Consider the following 13,142-nt stretch of genomic DNA (forward strand, 5'->3'; position numbering starts at 1 on the left):
AGACACCCTGGGGATCAGATAACAGCAGGTGGGGCCGAGTGGGTGGGGCCTCTAAGAGTTGAAGCTAGCATTGGGGCTGCAGGTAAGAGACAGTGACTCAAGAGGGCCTGGGGTGGGAGCAGGAACAGAGAGGGTCCTACAAGGGGAGACTAGCAGGGGAGCAGAACTGGGACCTAAGCAGAAGATGGAGGAAGGCCCTAGAAGGGAAGAGTGGGGCTTAGTGGGAAGAAGGGACAGCTGAGAGAGGGTGACACCCAGGCAGGGGGAAGGCTGCTGGGGACACTGAATGGCACCAGGTGGACAGTCAAGAGTCCTATGCCGAGAGAACACAGGGAGAGAAGCGGGGGACTCAGAGGAGGTATGTTTGGAGTTACAGAGCTCTTTTGTAGCCCTGAGGTCGGCAAGCCTGGCCCCATCCACATAGCCAGGGGTGGAGCCCAGAGGGGAAGCTTGGCAAGGAAAAGCCCATCTCAGCAGCAGCATCTATGTCCTCAGCCCCACGCACTCAGAGACTGACACAGGCCTATCTTCCCTCCTTACACTGCAGTGCTCAGGCCCAACTACCAGCCTGTGTGTGGCCATGGGAATCTGGAGGCAAAAGAGATCTCTGTCCACATGGCCCTCCAATCTGTCGTTCCAAGTATCCCCTACCTTCCCTCAATGACAGTGATGACATCGTTCATCTGGATGTGCAGCTTATCTGGTTCCTCGAAGTCCTGAAGGGCCCGCATGTCTGTGGGTTGGGCCTGGGGGCAGAAACAGTTCATTGCACCCAGGACTAACCCCTGAACAGCCCCTTGCTTGGACACCCTGGCTACTCTGGGCAGACCTGCCCCTTACCTCCAGTAGAAAGTCTCGCAGGGCCACAAATGTGGGTCTGTCCTCTGGCTTGTGAGCCCAGCACTGGACCATAACATTGTAGATGTCCTGGGGGCAGTCCTCGGGGCGGGGCAGCCGCTCTCCCTCCTTATCAATCTTATGCAAGATCTGAAGTGGGGTGGAGAGCCGTGCAGAGTTTGGGGACTGGCACAGCACTCAGCTTTTCACTCCCCACCTTCCCTCCAGCCCATCCCATAGCTGAAGCTGCTGGCCACAGTGCCATTCCTCCAAAGGAAAGATCTGCCTGTCAAGGAGGGGCCTGCTCCCGGAGCCTCTGACCCTTCTTCCCAGGTCTGGGGCCTCAGAGTATGTAGACATGGCAAGGACAAGGGGATGAGGGAACAAAGGAATGAGGGCAGCCCCCGCTCTTCCCTCCCTGGCCCACTGGCACGGCCTCTTCTATTTGCTCAGCTCTCCCTAAGAGGCCAGGCAGACATGGAGTACAGGAGGAAAAGGGGGCCTGATGAAAGCCAGTTCCAACAAGGTCAGGGAGGGAACCAGGGATCAAATTAACACCCCCCCTAAAGCACATCTCCCAGGCCCCTCACCTGACTGCCATTGAGGCCAATCCAGGGCTCTTGGCCATAGGTGAACATCTCCCACAATGTTACCCCAAACATCCAGGTGTCGCTGGCATGGGAGAAGGTACGTGTCTTCAGGCTCTCAGGGGCACACCTGGAAGAGGAAGGGGTCAAAGAGAAGGCCCCTTTGAGCACCCACACATGCAACAGCCCCGATGGACGTAAAATACTCATTCAACAAGCATTTGTGGCTGCCACATATGCCAGGCTCAACAGGTACCAGAGACGGGGTATGAAGTGGATAGGGAGGGGCGGGACTTCTTGACTGTACAATGTACAGATGTGGGAAAAAAAATCACCTATGCTCAAGTCTCCCATTCACAGGCAGCCTGGGGTGGGAGGAGAAGCGTGATATTTCCCAGTTAGGAAAGCAGGAAAAGGAAAGAGGTCAGAGGCTCCAGGAGGGGGCAGGCAATCAGAGTACAGGCTGCTTGCTAACTGTGCTAAGAGGATGACTACCAGATTTGGAGCAGGATCCTCAAATTTAGGTCCTTTCAGATAGAAGGTGTGGGTGGGAAATTTGGACAGGACCTGGGGAAAAACCAAAATGGGTACAGTCACACTGGCTTCACCCCAAATATACCCACATTTCTCCCTGGGCCTCCCTCCTGGGTGAGGGAGAAGTACCACTGCAGCGGGCTAGAAAAGGGGCATCCCAGCATGGACTGGGGTGCAGAGAGAGGACAGGACCCTGGATATGAAATCAAGAATCTCTTGTGGGACTCAAGCGTTGGTACTGCCGCTCAAAGAGGATGGGATCCAGGGAAAGTCACTCAAGATCTCTAAGCCTCACGTTGGTCATCTGCTAAATGAGAACCATGACCTCCTCACTTCACAGGGTTGCTTAAAGGGGCTATACACAAAATGGTGACCTTATAATTTACCATCCAAACCAGGGTTCTTGAATATAAAAGAGGGTGCTATGAATTACTCTAGGGCAACAGGCATAATCTAGGATCTGTGATCACCTTGGGAGTAACATCAGTTACTAATTAGGGTACCACACATCCTGGATTAAAGGGGTGCCCACAGCCACAGCTCTGGCAAGCAGAGATGGACCAAGCCCTCCTACCTCCTACTCTCTTTTCGGTGCTTCTGGTACAGAGGACCACACTCATCTCAGCACAGGGGCTAGCACCCCAAAGAACAGGTGAGTAGCCCTGGTCAGTCTGTGAGGCCCAATGTGGTCTGGCCATGCCTACCACTAGATCTACCTAACACATACTTCACATCCAGGCTTTGCCTGGCTAACTTCTCCTGATTATTTTAGGATTTTAACATAATGTCCTCCCGGGAGCCTTCTCTTAATTTTTTTTTGTAGAGGCAGAGTTTCACCTTATCGCCCTCGGTAGAGTGCCGTGGCGTCACACAGCTCACAGCAACCTCCAAATCCTTGGGCTTAGGCAATTCTCTTTTTTTTTTTGTCTTTTTTTATTTTATTTATTTATTTTTTTATTGTTGGGGATTCATTGAGGGTACAATAAGCCAGGTTACACCGATCTTAGGCGATTCTCTTGACTCAGCCTCCCAAGTAGCTGGGACTACAGGCGCCCGCCACAACGCCCAGCTATTTTTTTGTTGTTGTTGCAGTTTGGACGGGGCTGGGTTTGAACCTGCCACCCTCAGCATATGGGGCCGGCGCCCTACCCGCTGAGCCACAGGCGCTGCCCCTTAATTTTTTTTTTTTTTTAATTTTATTTATATATACTTTTTGAGACAGAGCCTCGCTCTGTGCCCTGGGTAGAGTGCCATGGTGTCATAGCTGACAGCAACCTCAAACTCTTGGGCTCAAGAGATCCTATTGCCTCAGCCTCCCAAGTAGCTGGGAATACAGGCGCCCACCATGATGCCCAGCTAGTTTTTTCTATTTTTTAGTAGAGACAGGGTCTCGCTCTTGGTCAGGCTGGTCTCAAACTCCTTGAGCTCAAGTGATCCACCTGCCTCTGAGAGTGCTAGGATTACAGACATGAACCACCATACGTGGCCAGGAAGCCTTTTTAATGTCCCACTGAGAACACACTGATGTACGGGTCCCCACAGCATTTCTCCCTGTGCCTTCTAGGACCAACCTGACCCTGGCACATGGGCCCTCAGGAGGTCCTGGATGGATGAGTGAATAGATGGGTACACAAGAAGGGCACCCCAGACCCAGAATAGACAAGGGCAGACCCAGGCAGAGCCAAGGGCTGCAGCAGGTAGAGAAGACCCCGGAAGCATTGACGCCTGGGTCTACAGGGACCAGGGTGAGGTCTAGGCCCCATGAGCCAGCAGCGCCTGCCCCTCACCAGGCAAAGGGCACCTTTCGATGTTCCTGCATGACGTAATGGTCATCGTTCTGGGGCAGTGCTCGCATCAGCCCAAAGTCCCCAATCTTGACTAGGTCTCGGGTAGCCAATAGGAGATTGCGGGCAGCCAGGTCACGGTGAATAAAGCGCTTGGACTCCAGGTAGCCCATGCCCTCAGCCACCTGCACAGCGTAGCGGCTCAGAGTCCCCAGGAGGAAGTGGCCCTGGTGCTTACGCAGCCGGTCCAACAACGATCCCAGCGGTGCCAGCTCTGTTACCTGAAGCCATGGAAGAGGTGAGAGGAATAGGCCTGGATGAGCCCTGCCCTTCTCAGCACCCCACATGGGGCTGCCAGTCCCTCTCCTGAAGGCCTGGCCTGTCATCTGGGGACCTGTAAGAGTCCTCCAAGTTCCTAGGCTGCTCCCTCCAGGAAATGTGGTTAACTAAAGCCCAGAGAGAAGCAATCCAAAGAGGTAAAGCCCTGCAACTCCAAAAAGTAAATGCAAGGTGGGGGCAGTCCCTGTGGTTCAAAGGAATAGGACGCCAGCCCCATATACCAGAGGTGGCAGGTTCAAACCTGGCCTTGGTCAAAAACTGCAAAAAATAAAAAAATAAAAAATAAATGCAAGGGCCAGGTCCTCCCATGGGTGCAACTCTGCCAATGAGCACCAGCCGTGCCCAGGGATGAATGTGGCCTCCAGAGAGTCAGCACCAAGCTAGGTCCCCACGCGTCTCTTCGCCCCACAGGGAAGGGGCCCAAGCCCCTGCCTACCCACAGCACTCACCATCTTCATGGGTGGTGTGAGCACCACACCATAAAGGCGAATGAGGTTTCGGTGGTCCAGCGAGTGCATGGCATTGACCTCCCGAATGAAGTCATCCATGGCCTCTGGCTGGCTCAGCACATCGGGCTTCAGGCACTTCACAGCCACACTCACCTGCCCAGAACAGGATTTGCAAGGAGTCAGGATTTGTCCAGCCTCCAACACTCAGAACAGAGAGAACTTTCTCCTCCTTCCAACTCAGCTCCAAGAGCCCTGCCTCAGATCTCTCATCTGGGTGGGTGGACATGTCACCAGTGCCTGGGCATATTCTGCATGTGGTATGACTAGAAAAGGGGAGCTGGCTAGCTTCTGGGGGCCATCAGTGAGGCCTCCCCCTTCTGGGGAAATTCCCAGGTTAAAGAGCAATTATCATACTGGTAGAAGATGACCAATGTGATGACAAAATATTAAAATGTTATTAATAAAATAAAATATTAAAAGTGGTTTTGGGGCAGAGCCTATGGCTCAAAGGAGTAGGGCGCCGCCCCCATATACCAAGAGTGGCAGGCTGGAACCCAGCCCCAGCCAAACTGCACCAACCCAAAAAAAAAAAAAAAAATGGGGCAGTGCCTGTGGCTCAAAGGAGTAGGGCACCGTCCCCATATGCTGGAGGTAGTGGGTTCAAACCCAGCCCCAGCCAAAAACTAAAAGAAAAAAATACAATAATAAAATAAAAATTAAAAAAAAAGTGGCTTTGGCATAAAAGGAAGATGCTTTAAATATAATGCCAAAAAACTAATCTATTGCTCAAGAAGTCAGAATAGTGGCTCCTCTTGGAAGAGGGGATACTGAGAGGAAGAGGCAAGAGGGGAACCTTCTGCGGTGCTGGAAATGCTTCACAATCTGGTCTGACCATGGGTCTGCGCAAATGTAAAATGTCACTTAAAAATTGTATGCTTCAGGCTGGGTGCCTGTGGCTAAAGTGGCTAAGGCGCCAGCCACATACACCTGAGCTGGCGGGTTCGAATACAGCCCAGGCCCGCCAAACAACCAAAACATAGCCGGGCGTTGGGGCAGGTGCCTGTGGTCCCAGCTACTTGGGAGGCGGAGGCAGGAGAATCACTTGAGCCCAGGAGTTGGAGGTTGCTATGAGCTGTGATGCCACAGCACTCTACAGAGGGCGACAGCTTGAGGCTCTGTCTCAAAAAAAAAAAAATTGTATGCTTTAGGCAGTGCCCATAGCTCAGTGGATAGGGTGCCGGCCCCACACACCGAGGCTGGCGGGTGCAAACCCACCCGGGCCAGCTAAAACAACAATGACAACTGAGAAAAAAAAAAAAACAAGCCTGGCATTGTGGTGGGAGCCTGTAGTCCCAGCTATTTGGGAGGCTGAGGCAAGAGAATCACTCAAGCCCAAGAGTTTGAGGTTGCTGTGAGCTGTGATGTCACAGCACTCTACTGACAGCAACATAATGAGACTCTGTCTCAAAAAAAAAAAATCGTATGCTTTAGGCCGGCACAGTGGCTCAGTTGAGCTCAGGAGTTCAAAACCAGCTTAAGCAAAAGTGAAACCTTGAGCTGGGCATGGTGGCTCACACCTGTAATCCTAGCACCCTGGAGGCCAAGGCAGATGGATTGCCTGAGCTCACAGGTTTGAGACCAGCATGAGCAAGAGTGAAACCCTGTCTCTAAAAATCGCCAGGTGCCTGTAGCCTCAGATACTCAGGAGGCTGAGGCAAGAGAATTGCTTGAGCCCAAGAGTTTGAGGTTGCTGTGAGCTAAGGCACCACAGCACTCCACCAAGGGCGACAAAGTGAGACTGTCTTGGAAAAAAAAAAAAAAAAAAAGGGGCGGCTCCTGTGGCTCAGTAGGTAAAGCAAGTAAGGTGCCGGCCCCATATACCGAGGGTGGCGGGTTCAAACCTGGCCCCGGCTGAACTGCAACCAAAAAAAATAGCCGGGCGTTGTGGCGGGCGCCTGTAGTCCCAGCTACTATGGAGGCTGAGGCAAGAGAATCGCTTAAGCCCAGGAGTTGGAGGTTGCTGTGAGCTGTGTGATGCCATGGCACTCTACCGAGGGCCATAAAGTGAGACTCTGTCTCTACAAAAAAAAAAAAAAAAAAGGAGTGAGACCTTGTCTCTACTAAAAATAGGAAAACTAACTGGGAGCTGTAGTGGATGCCTACAGTGCCAGTTACTTAGGAGGGTGAGGCAGGAGGATAGCTTGAGTCCAGGAGTTTGAGGTTGCTGTGAGCTATGATGCCAGGGCACCCTACTCAGGACATAGAGCGAGACTCTGTCTCAAAAAAAAAAAAAAAAAATTGTATGCTTTAGTGTGTGGGGAGCCCTGGATTATGAACAAGATAGGTTCTGTAGGTTTGTTCTTAAGTTGAACTCATGTGTAGTTAGAACAGGTATATTTACCTATTACCTGTAATAGGCTCCATTCATATGAGTCATTCATCAGTCAGATATTTGTAATTCAGGGACTTACTCTACTGGCCTCCTTTTTTAAGTGCCAGCTGTATGTAAATTGAATATTTCTAACTTGGGAAAACTGCCTGTACGTATGTTATCCCTCAAGAAAAATTTCAAAACAAAAAAATGTCAAAAAGAAAGGACAAGTTTTAAAAGTTTATCCAAAATTTGAATTTTAACTAAATCAAATAAAATACTTGAGGTGGGAAAAAGGCAGAAATGCTAACTCTGCTCCCTCTGAGGAGTGGAATTACAAGCACTTTTTTTCTGATTTTTCAACTAGTTTCCAAACTTTTAGGATAGGTAAATTATTTTATAATCAAAAAAAGAAACATACTTAGTTAAACCTGAGCATGTACTGTTAGGTGAGCTACTTTGTGACCTGTTCCCCATTCACATCCCAGCAGAGGGGGAAAAAGAGCCCCTACCAGTCTCAGGCTGGCCCTCTGCCATGCCTGTGGTGACAGAGCGCTCACCGTCTTTCCTGAGGGAGCATCCCACTCGCCCCTGCGCACCACGCCAAAGGAGCCATCTCCCAGCTTCTCCAAGAGGCGCAGGTCCTTCTCCCCGATAAGGCAGGTGAGGCTCTGCAGAGGCCCTTCCCCTGCTGGGCCCCCTGGGGTGGGCGAGGTTTTCCGGAAGGTGCTCTGAGAGTGATGAGGGGGGAACTCAGCTTCTAGCCTCTTTCCGCTGAACACCTGTTTGAAGGCAGCCAGCGTCCAGATGGAACCCAAGACTATAGGGCCAGTCACTCATCCCACCCCAATGGTGGTCTTCCTGATAGCCTCCAGATAGGTCCTGGCTTTGCCAAACTGCAGGGGGCAGCAGCCATGCTAGAGGCCCACACTCCATCCAGAGCACACCCCCAAATAGGCACCTATTGTCTCAGAGTATCCTCACAGTGGGTACCAGAAACAGACAGGCATGCAGTCTGTGGCTGCTGTGGCCCCATACCCAGCTGTGGAGAAAAGGACAATCTAAAGCCCTCAGGCACCACCCACCAGGAGCTGAGTCTCCTCCCATTCCTCCTGCCCAGCCCCCCTCCTGCACCCCACGCTCAGCACAGACTCCAGTCCCTAAACCATGGAGAAGGGGCCGGAGCCTAAGGGGCCCTCTGCAAACACCTCCTTGTCCATTTTTAGCCCTGGCCCCTTCTCTGGGCTGACCATTTGGTGCTGTCTGTCTCCACCCTCCCCAGGGAGTCGGCTGCCCTTCATCCTGCCCAGGAGAGAGGATAATTTTAGTCTGAGGTTGAACCATGAGAGAGTGTGTGTGGTTCAGATGAAGCTGGGAGAAGGACTGGGGAAGCCAGCTGGGTTTCTGAAAGGGCGCCTAGAGCTGAGGGCTGAGAAAGAAGGAAGATTAGAGGGGACTCAGGCCTGGGCTAAAGAGGAAGGGGGCCAAAGGCCAAAGGACAGGAGAAAGGAGGCGGTGAGGGTCAGAGCAGGCCACATTCTGACTGGGCTACCTCCACTGAGGCATTCAAAGTTTTGAATTCAGTCTACAGATGTCCCAGGTCAGGTCTCCCACTCCCCAAAGCTGGTGGAGTCTTATCTGTACGGGCCAAGGGCATCTCAAATCCGAGGGCCTCTCTGGCCTCTGCTCTGCCCTTCCTCCCTTTCTGTAACTAAAATTCTTTGCCACGTTCACATTCATGTTATAAGGCTCTTCACAGCCATCATCTTGGGGCCCCTCACCAGCCCTGTGAAGTGAGCTGGACAAAGGGGCCACACCAGCTCACTGAAGACACCACTGAAGTCTGGAGAGGATCGCTGACTGCCCAGGGACTTACCACAAAAGCCAGTGCCAAATCCAAGACCCCTGAATCCTGGCAAACCACACCATCCTCCTTTCCTGCCTTCACCGGCCCCATCACACTCATCCTTCTCTAAAACCTGGGCAAGGGACCAGGACAGTATTCCCAGAAAAGGCCACAGAATCCCAAGAGACAGCCCCTTTGCCAGACTACAGCCAGAAAATCTCTGCTGCCCAATCCCAGCCCAGCTGTTCTGCCCTGCCCACCCTTCACCCCAGTCCAGACGCCAGAAGTGGGGTGGGAAGGCCCTGGCTGGCTCACTTCCTCTGTCATTGTCTTCCAGACAATGGGCGAAGTTCCACTGAGTCAGACCAGGGACTCACTACACCACAATCCCAAATTAGGGCAAGGTGGGAGGGTGGGGGCAGGATGGGGGAAGGAAGCTGTCAGAAGGACCAGAGACACCTAGAGACCAGAGAGGATGGGGGAGGAGGGAAGAAAAGCAAGGATGTTCTGGGTCCAGACAGTCCCCACCACCCCATGTTGGACACTGGCCCCCAACACGCAGACAGAGCAAAGCTAAGTTAAGGCACACTTGTCAACAAGCTCCTATTGCAGGCGCGCCAGGAGGGACGGTGAAGACCTATTACACACAGATTGCTCACGTGTCCATCTCTGGCGGAGACAGACACTCAGCTGGGCAGCTCAACAAGTGCCCTGCCTGATAAGACCCTGGAGGAGTGAGGTCTGAACAAAGTGCCAGGGAACGTGGTGAGATTACACCTGCCTAGGGATGAGAGGAAGGCTCCCAGGACCCAATAGCACCCACCTTGCTCATCCACGACTTGCGTTTGCACATGGCCTTCCTCCTCTTCACAGCCTCCCACAGCCGCCGTTGGCCTGTGGGGAGCCAAGGAGAACACAGCACTGTTAAGATGGCTCACAACCCAAAGAGGCTCCTGCTTGCCCCATGGGCTTCCTCGGTATCCCTGGGGTGGGTCCACCATTAGACACTGTCCAGCATGATGATACCAGTATAATCAATCTCAACTAACCAGGAGCCTCAACTGACCAGATGGTTCCCACAAATTGACAGTAGCATTCATTCTCCCAGCTCTCAGGAAGAAAAAAAAAAAAAACAAGGTAGTGGATAAAATTTTTTCAACTTCGAGTTTTTTCTCCATAGAACCCTTATGTTACTGGCATCAGACACCAACTATCCAGGTCAAAAGTAGCATAAGTCAATGTTTAATTTAGCACATTATTACCTATTTAGCTATTTTAAGTTCAATGCACTAAGTTTCCAATATTCTATAAAGAACACCATGACTTTGGCTAGGCTCAGTGGCTCATGCCTATCCTAGCACTCTGGGAGGCCAAGGCTGCTTGAGCTCAGAAGTTCAAGACCAGCATGAGCAAGAGTGAGACCCTGTCTATACTAAAAAAAAAATAGAAAAATGAACAGGGCATTGTGGTGGGTGCCTATAGTCTCAGCTACTCAAAGGCTGAGGCAAGAAGATCACTTGATGGGGTGGTGCCTGTGGCTCAGTGAGTAGGGTGCCGGCCCCATATACCGAGGGGGATGGGTTTGAACCCAGCCCTGGCCAAACTGCAACAAAAAAATAGCCGGGAGTTCTGTCTGGTGCCTGTAGTCCCAGCTACTTGGGAGGCTGAGGCAAGAGAATCACCTAAGCCCAAGAGCTGGAGGTTGCTGTGAGCTGTGATGCCACAGCACTCCACCGAGGGCGACAAAATGAGACTCTGTCTCTTAAAAAAAAAAAGATGATTATTTGAAACCAGGAGTCTGAGGTTGCTGTGAGCTAGGTCACCATAGCACTCTAGCCTGGGACAACAGAGAGAGACTTTGAGGGAAAAGAAAAAAAAAAAAGAACAAAAAAAACATTAAAAAAAAGAACACTATGATTTCCAGATGCTACAACCACTACTTTTAGGATAAACACCAAGATAAGAAATGAATTCAACTTAGAGCAAATCTTTCTCCATGTGTGCACACACACGCTTGTGAGAGACAAAGAAAAAGTTAGCAAATCATCTGATTTTTATCTTTCTTCTGTCTATAGATCTCTGGACATTGATGCTCCTGGTGTTCAGAATGGTGATCAGAAGAGACTTGATTTTATGCTTTTTATGCTTTATAACAAGGAAATCCATCCCACAAAAGTCTAATCAAACAAAAAGGGTATGCAGTAAGTCCTGAGTAGCCAGGGCTTTAAGTCAGGCTTCATTCTCCTCAAACTGATTCACCTTTGCAACCGCCAACTTCTGTGTGCAGCATCTACTGATGTCCCCGCTGCCCCACCTCGGGGGCTCTGGGACAAGCAGACAGAGCTCTCAGCTGCTATCCCATGGCATAAAAGACAGGGGGCTTCCACATGCTTGAGGGTGGGTCCTGAGGATAGAGGCTGGAAATGGTCACAAGGCCAAGGTCCCACCTACCAGGTCGGCCCATGCCGATCTTCTCCAGGTCCTCATTCTTGACATACTCAAAGTGGGACAGGCGGGTAACATTGAGGTCATCACGGAGCCGTAGGAAGTACTGTTGTAGCTGCACCTCGGACAACAGCTCCAGCAGCCAGCCTGTGCCCTCCTCCGGCTGCATGCTGCTGCTGCCCAGCCTCTGTGGGGAGGGAAAAATGGCTCAGGGACCAGGGATGCCAGAGAGAACAGCAGCTTTGCCCCTGAGTGCTGGTGGCTCCCCACCTCCTACTAGATCACTGCCTGGAAGGACTCAAACCACCTTGTTGCTCCTACAAAAACGGCTGTACAGAACAGCCTGTACCTGCTTTCCCATTCCTGCCAGCCACAAGGGTAGAATTAGGGCAGCTGGGATACAACCCTGGCCCTAAGGTCAGGAATCAGGGTCTCACACCTAAAATCTGCAGCCGAATGACCTGAAGTTTCCAGGGGTCATAGACCTTTGAAAATCTGATAAAAACAACTGTCTCTCCATGAAAACAGCCACATTCTTACTCCTGAAGTCTTAATAAAATGTTTTTGGGGTACTGTGCCCCTTACACCCACCCAGGGGCTCATCAGACCCCACAGAAAGATCCTGGGATCAATGAGCTCTAAGCAAAGTTCCTCCCAAAGGTTGACATCACCACAGCCTTTCCATAGGTCAAAAGACCATTCCACAGCCACCACCCAAGCACCTGCAGGACCACATCAAGTCTAAGATAAGAGAGAAGGGTGAGGACCAGCATAGGCTTTTGGACACCCCAAGTCACTGAGTTCTCCTCCTGTCAACGGCTGTCTCAAGAGACTGACAGTGTTGTCAAAGCTTCCAAGTCTTTTAAGAACTACCAGAAATCTGAACTTATATGTGAAATCTTGCCATTAACATTTTTTTGGAAAGGTAATAAAATATACAAACATACACAGGGACCATAGTCTCATTCCGTCCCCTACTGTCCAGCCTCCTAGCTCCTGTCCCTGAAGCCAGTTGCCAATGTCTTTCACATACCCTCTCAGGTTTTGGGTTTTTCCTCCACACAAATGGTACCATAATATTCATACCAGTCTGTTCCTTATTTTTTTGCTTTTTTGAGACACAGTCTTAGTTTGTCACCCTCGGTAGAGGGCCGTGGCATCATAGCTCACAGCAATCTCAGACTTTTGGGCTCAAGTTACTTCTCTTGCCTCAGCCTCCCAAGTAGCTGGGCCTACAGGTGCCTGCCACAACGCTTGGCTATCTTTAGAGATGGGGGTCTCCTTGCTCTTGCTCAGGCTGGCCTCAAACTCGTGAGCTCAAGCAATCCACCTGCCTCGGCCTCCCAGAGTCCTAGGATTACAGGCGTGAGCCACTGCATCCAGCCTCCTTATTTTCACTTAACATTCTTTCTCTCGACTCTAACCCTGTCCACTGTTTGTTCAACTCTGAAACTACACACACCGTGTAGTGCCAGCCAAAAACACATCTGCAGGCCACAATCAGCCAATAGGCTGATTAGGCTAGGATGATTAGGGTTGATTAGTATAGTCACTCACTGAGTGAGTGACCCCTGACCTATACTCTCTTGGGTTGGTGGCACCTTCAAAACTAAGCAGACAAGACACCAAACCCCAGAGAAAGAGGTTGGTGGCACCTTCAAAACTAAGCAGACAGGACACCAAACCCTGTCCAAGTAAGAGTTGAGGGCTTGGCCAGACCATGCCAGCTCCCGACCCATGCTCAATCCCCAATGAGAAAGGCAGGCAAGAGGGAAAAGGCCAGCTGCCCGGCCATGGGCCAACTGACGTGCCCCCACCCTTGTCCATCTCGGAGGTGGTCTCATCCCCAGCTCTCATCACAATGAGATGTATGAAGAGAAGCAGGCACTTGCAGCCGGCCCAGCATGAGCCAGTGGGCCTGCCAGCACAGTGCCAGTTCAGACTTTCCCA

General features: G+C 51.4%; 1 protein-coding gene across 16 annotated transcripts in view; it reads right to left on the reverse strand.

Annotated features, from left to right (window-relative positions):
- TNK2 (tyrosine kinase non receptor 2) overlaps window positions 1–13,142 on the reverse strand; it is a 45,151-nt gene that overhangs the window by 11,317 nt on the left and 20,692 nt on the right. For 15 of the 16 annotated variants that reach the window (XM_053565376.1, XM_053565375.1, XM_053565374.1 and 12 more), the window contains exons 2-9: window positions 11,199–11,379; window positions 9,571–9,641; window positions 7,462–7,683; window positions 4,531–4,683; window positions 3,746–4,023; window positions 1,428–1,554; window positions 841–987; window positions 652–746 (exon numbers count right to left, since the gene is read on the reverse strand). In XM_053565376.1, the coding sequence (XP_053421351.1) occupies window positions 652–746; window positions 841–987; window positions 1,428–1,554; window positions 3,746–4,023; window positions 4,531–4,683; window positions 7,462–7,683; window positions 9,571–9,641; window positions 11,199–11,361 (1,256 nt within the window). In that variant the 5' untranslated portion in view covers window positions 11,362–11,379. The remainder of the gene's footprint in view (window positions 1–651; window positions 747–840; window positions 988–1,427; window positions 1,555–3,745; window positions 4,024–4,530; window positions 4,684–7,461; window positions 7,684–9,570; window positions 9,642–11,198; window positions 11,380–13,142) is intronic. The other variant, XM_053565368.1, reaches the window with a different exon arrangement.

The sequence above is a fragment of the Nycticebus coucang genome, chromosome 16 (assembly GCF_027406575.1).
Source record: "Nycticebus coucang isolate mNycCou1 chromosome 16, mNycCou1.pri, whole genome shotgun sequence".
Lineage (NCBI taxonomy): Eukaryota > Metazoa > Chordata > Mammalia > Primates > Lorisidae > Nycticebus > Nycticebus coucang.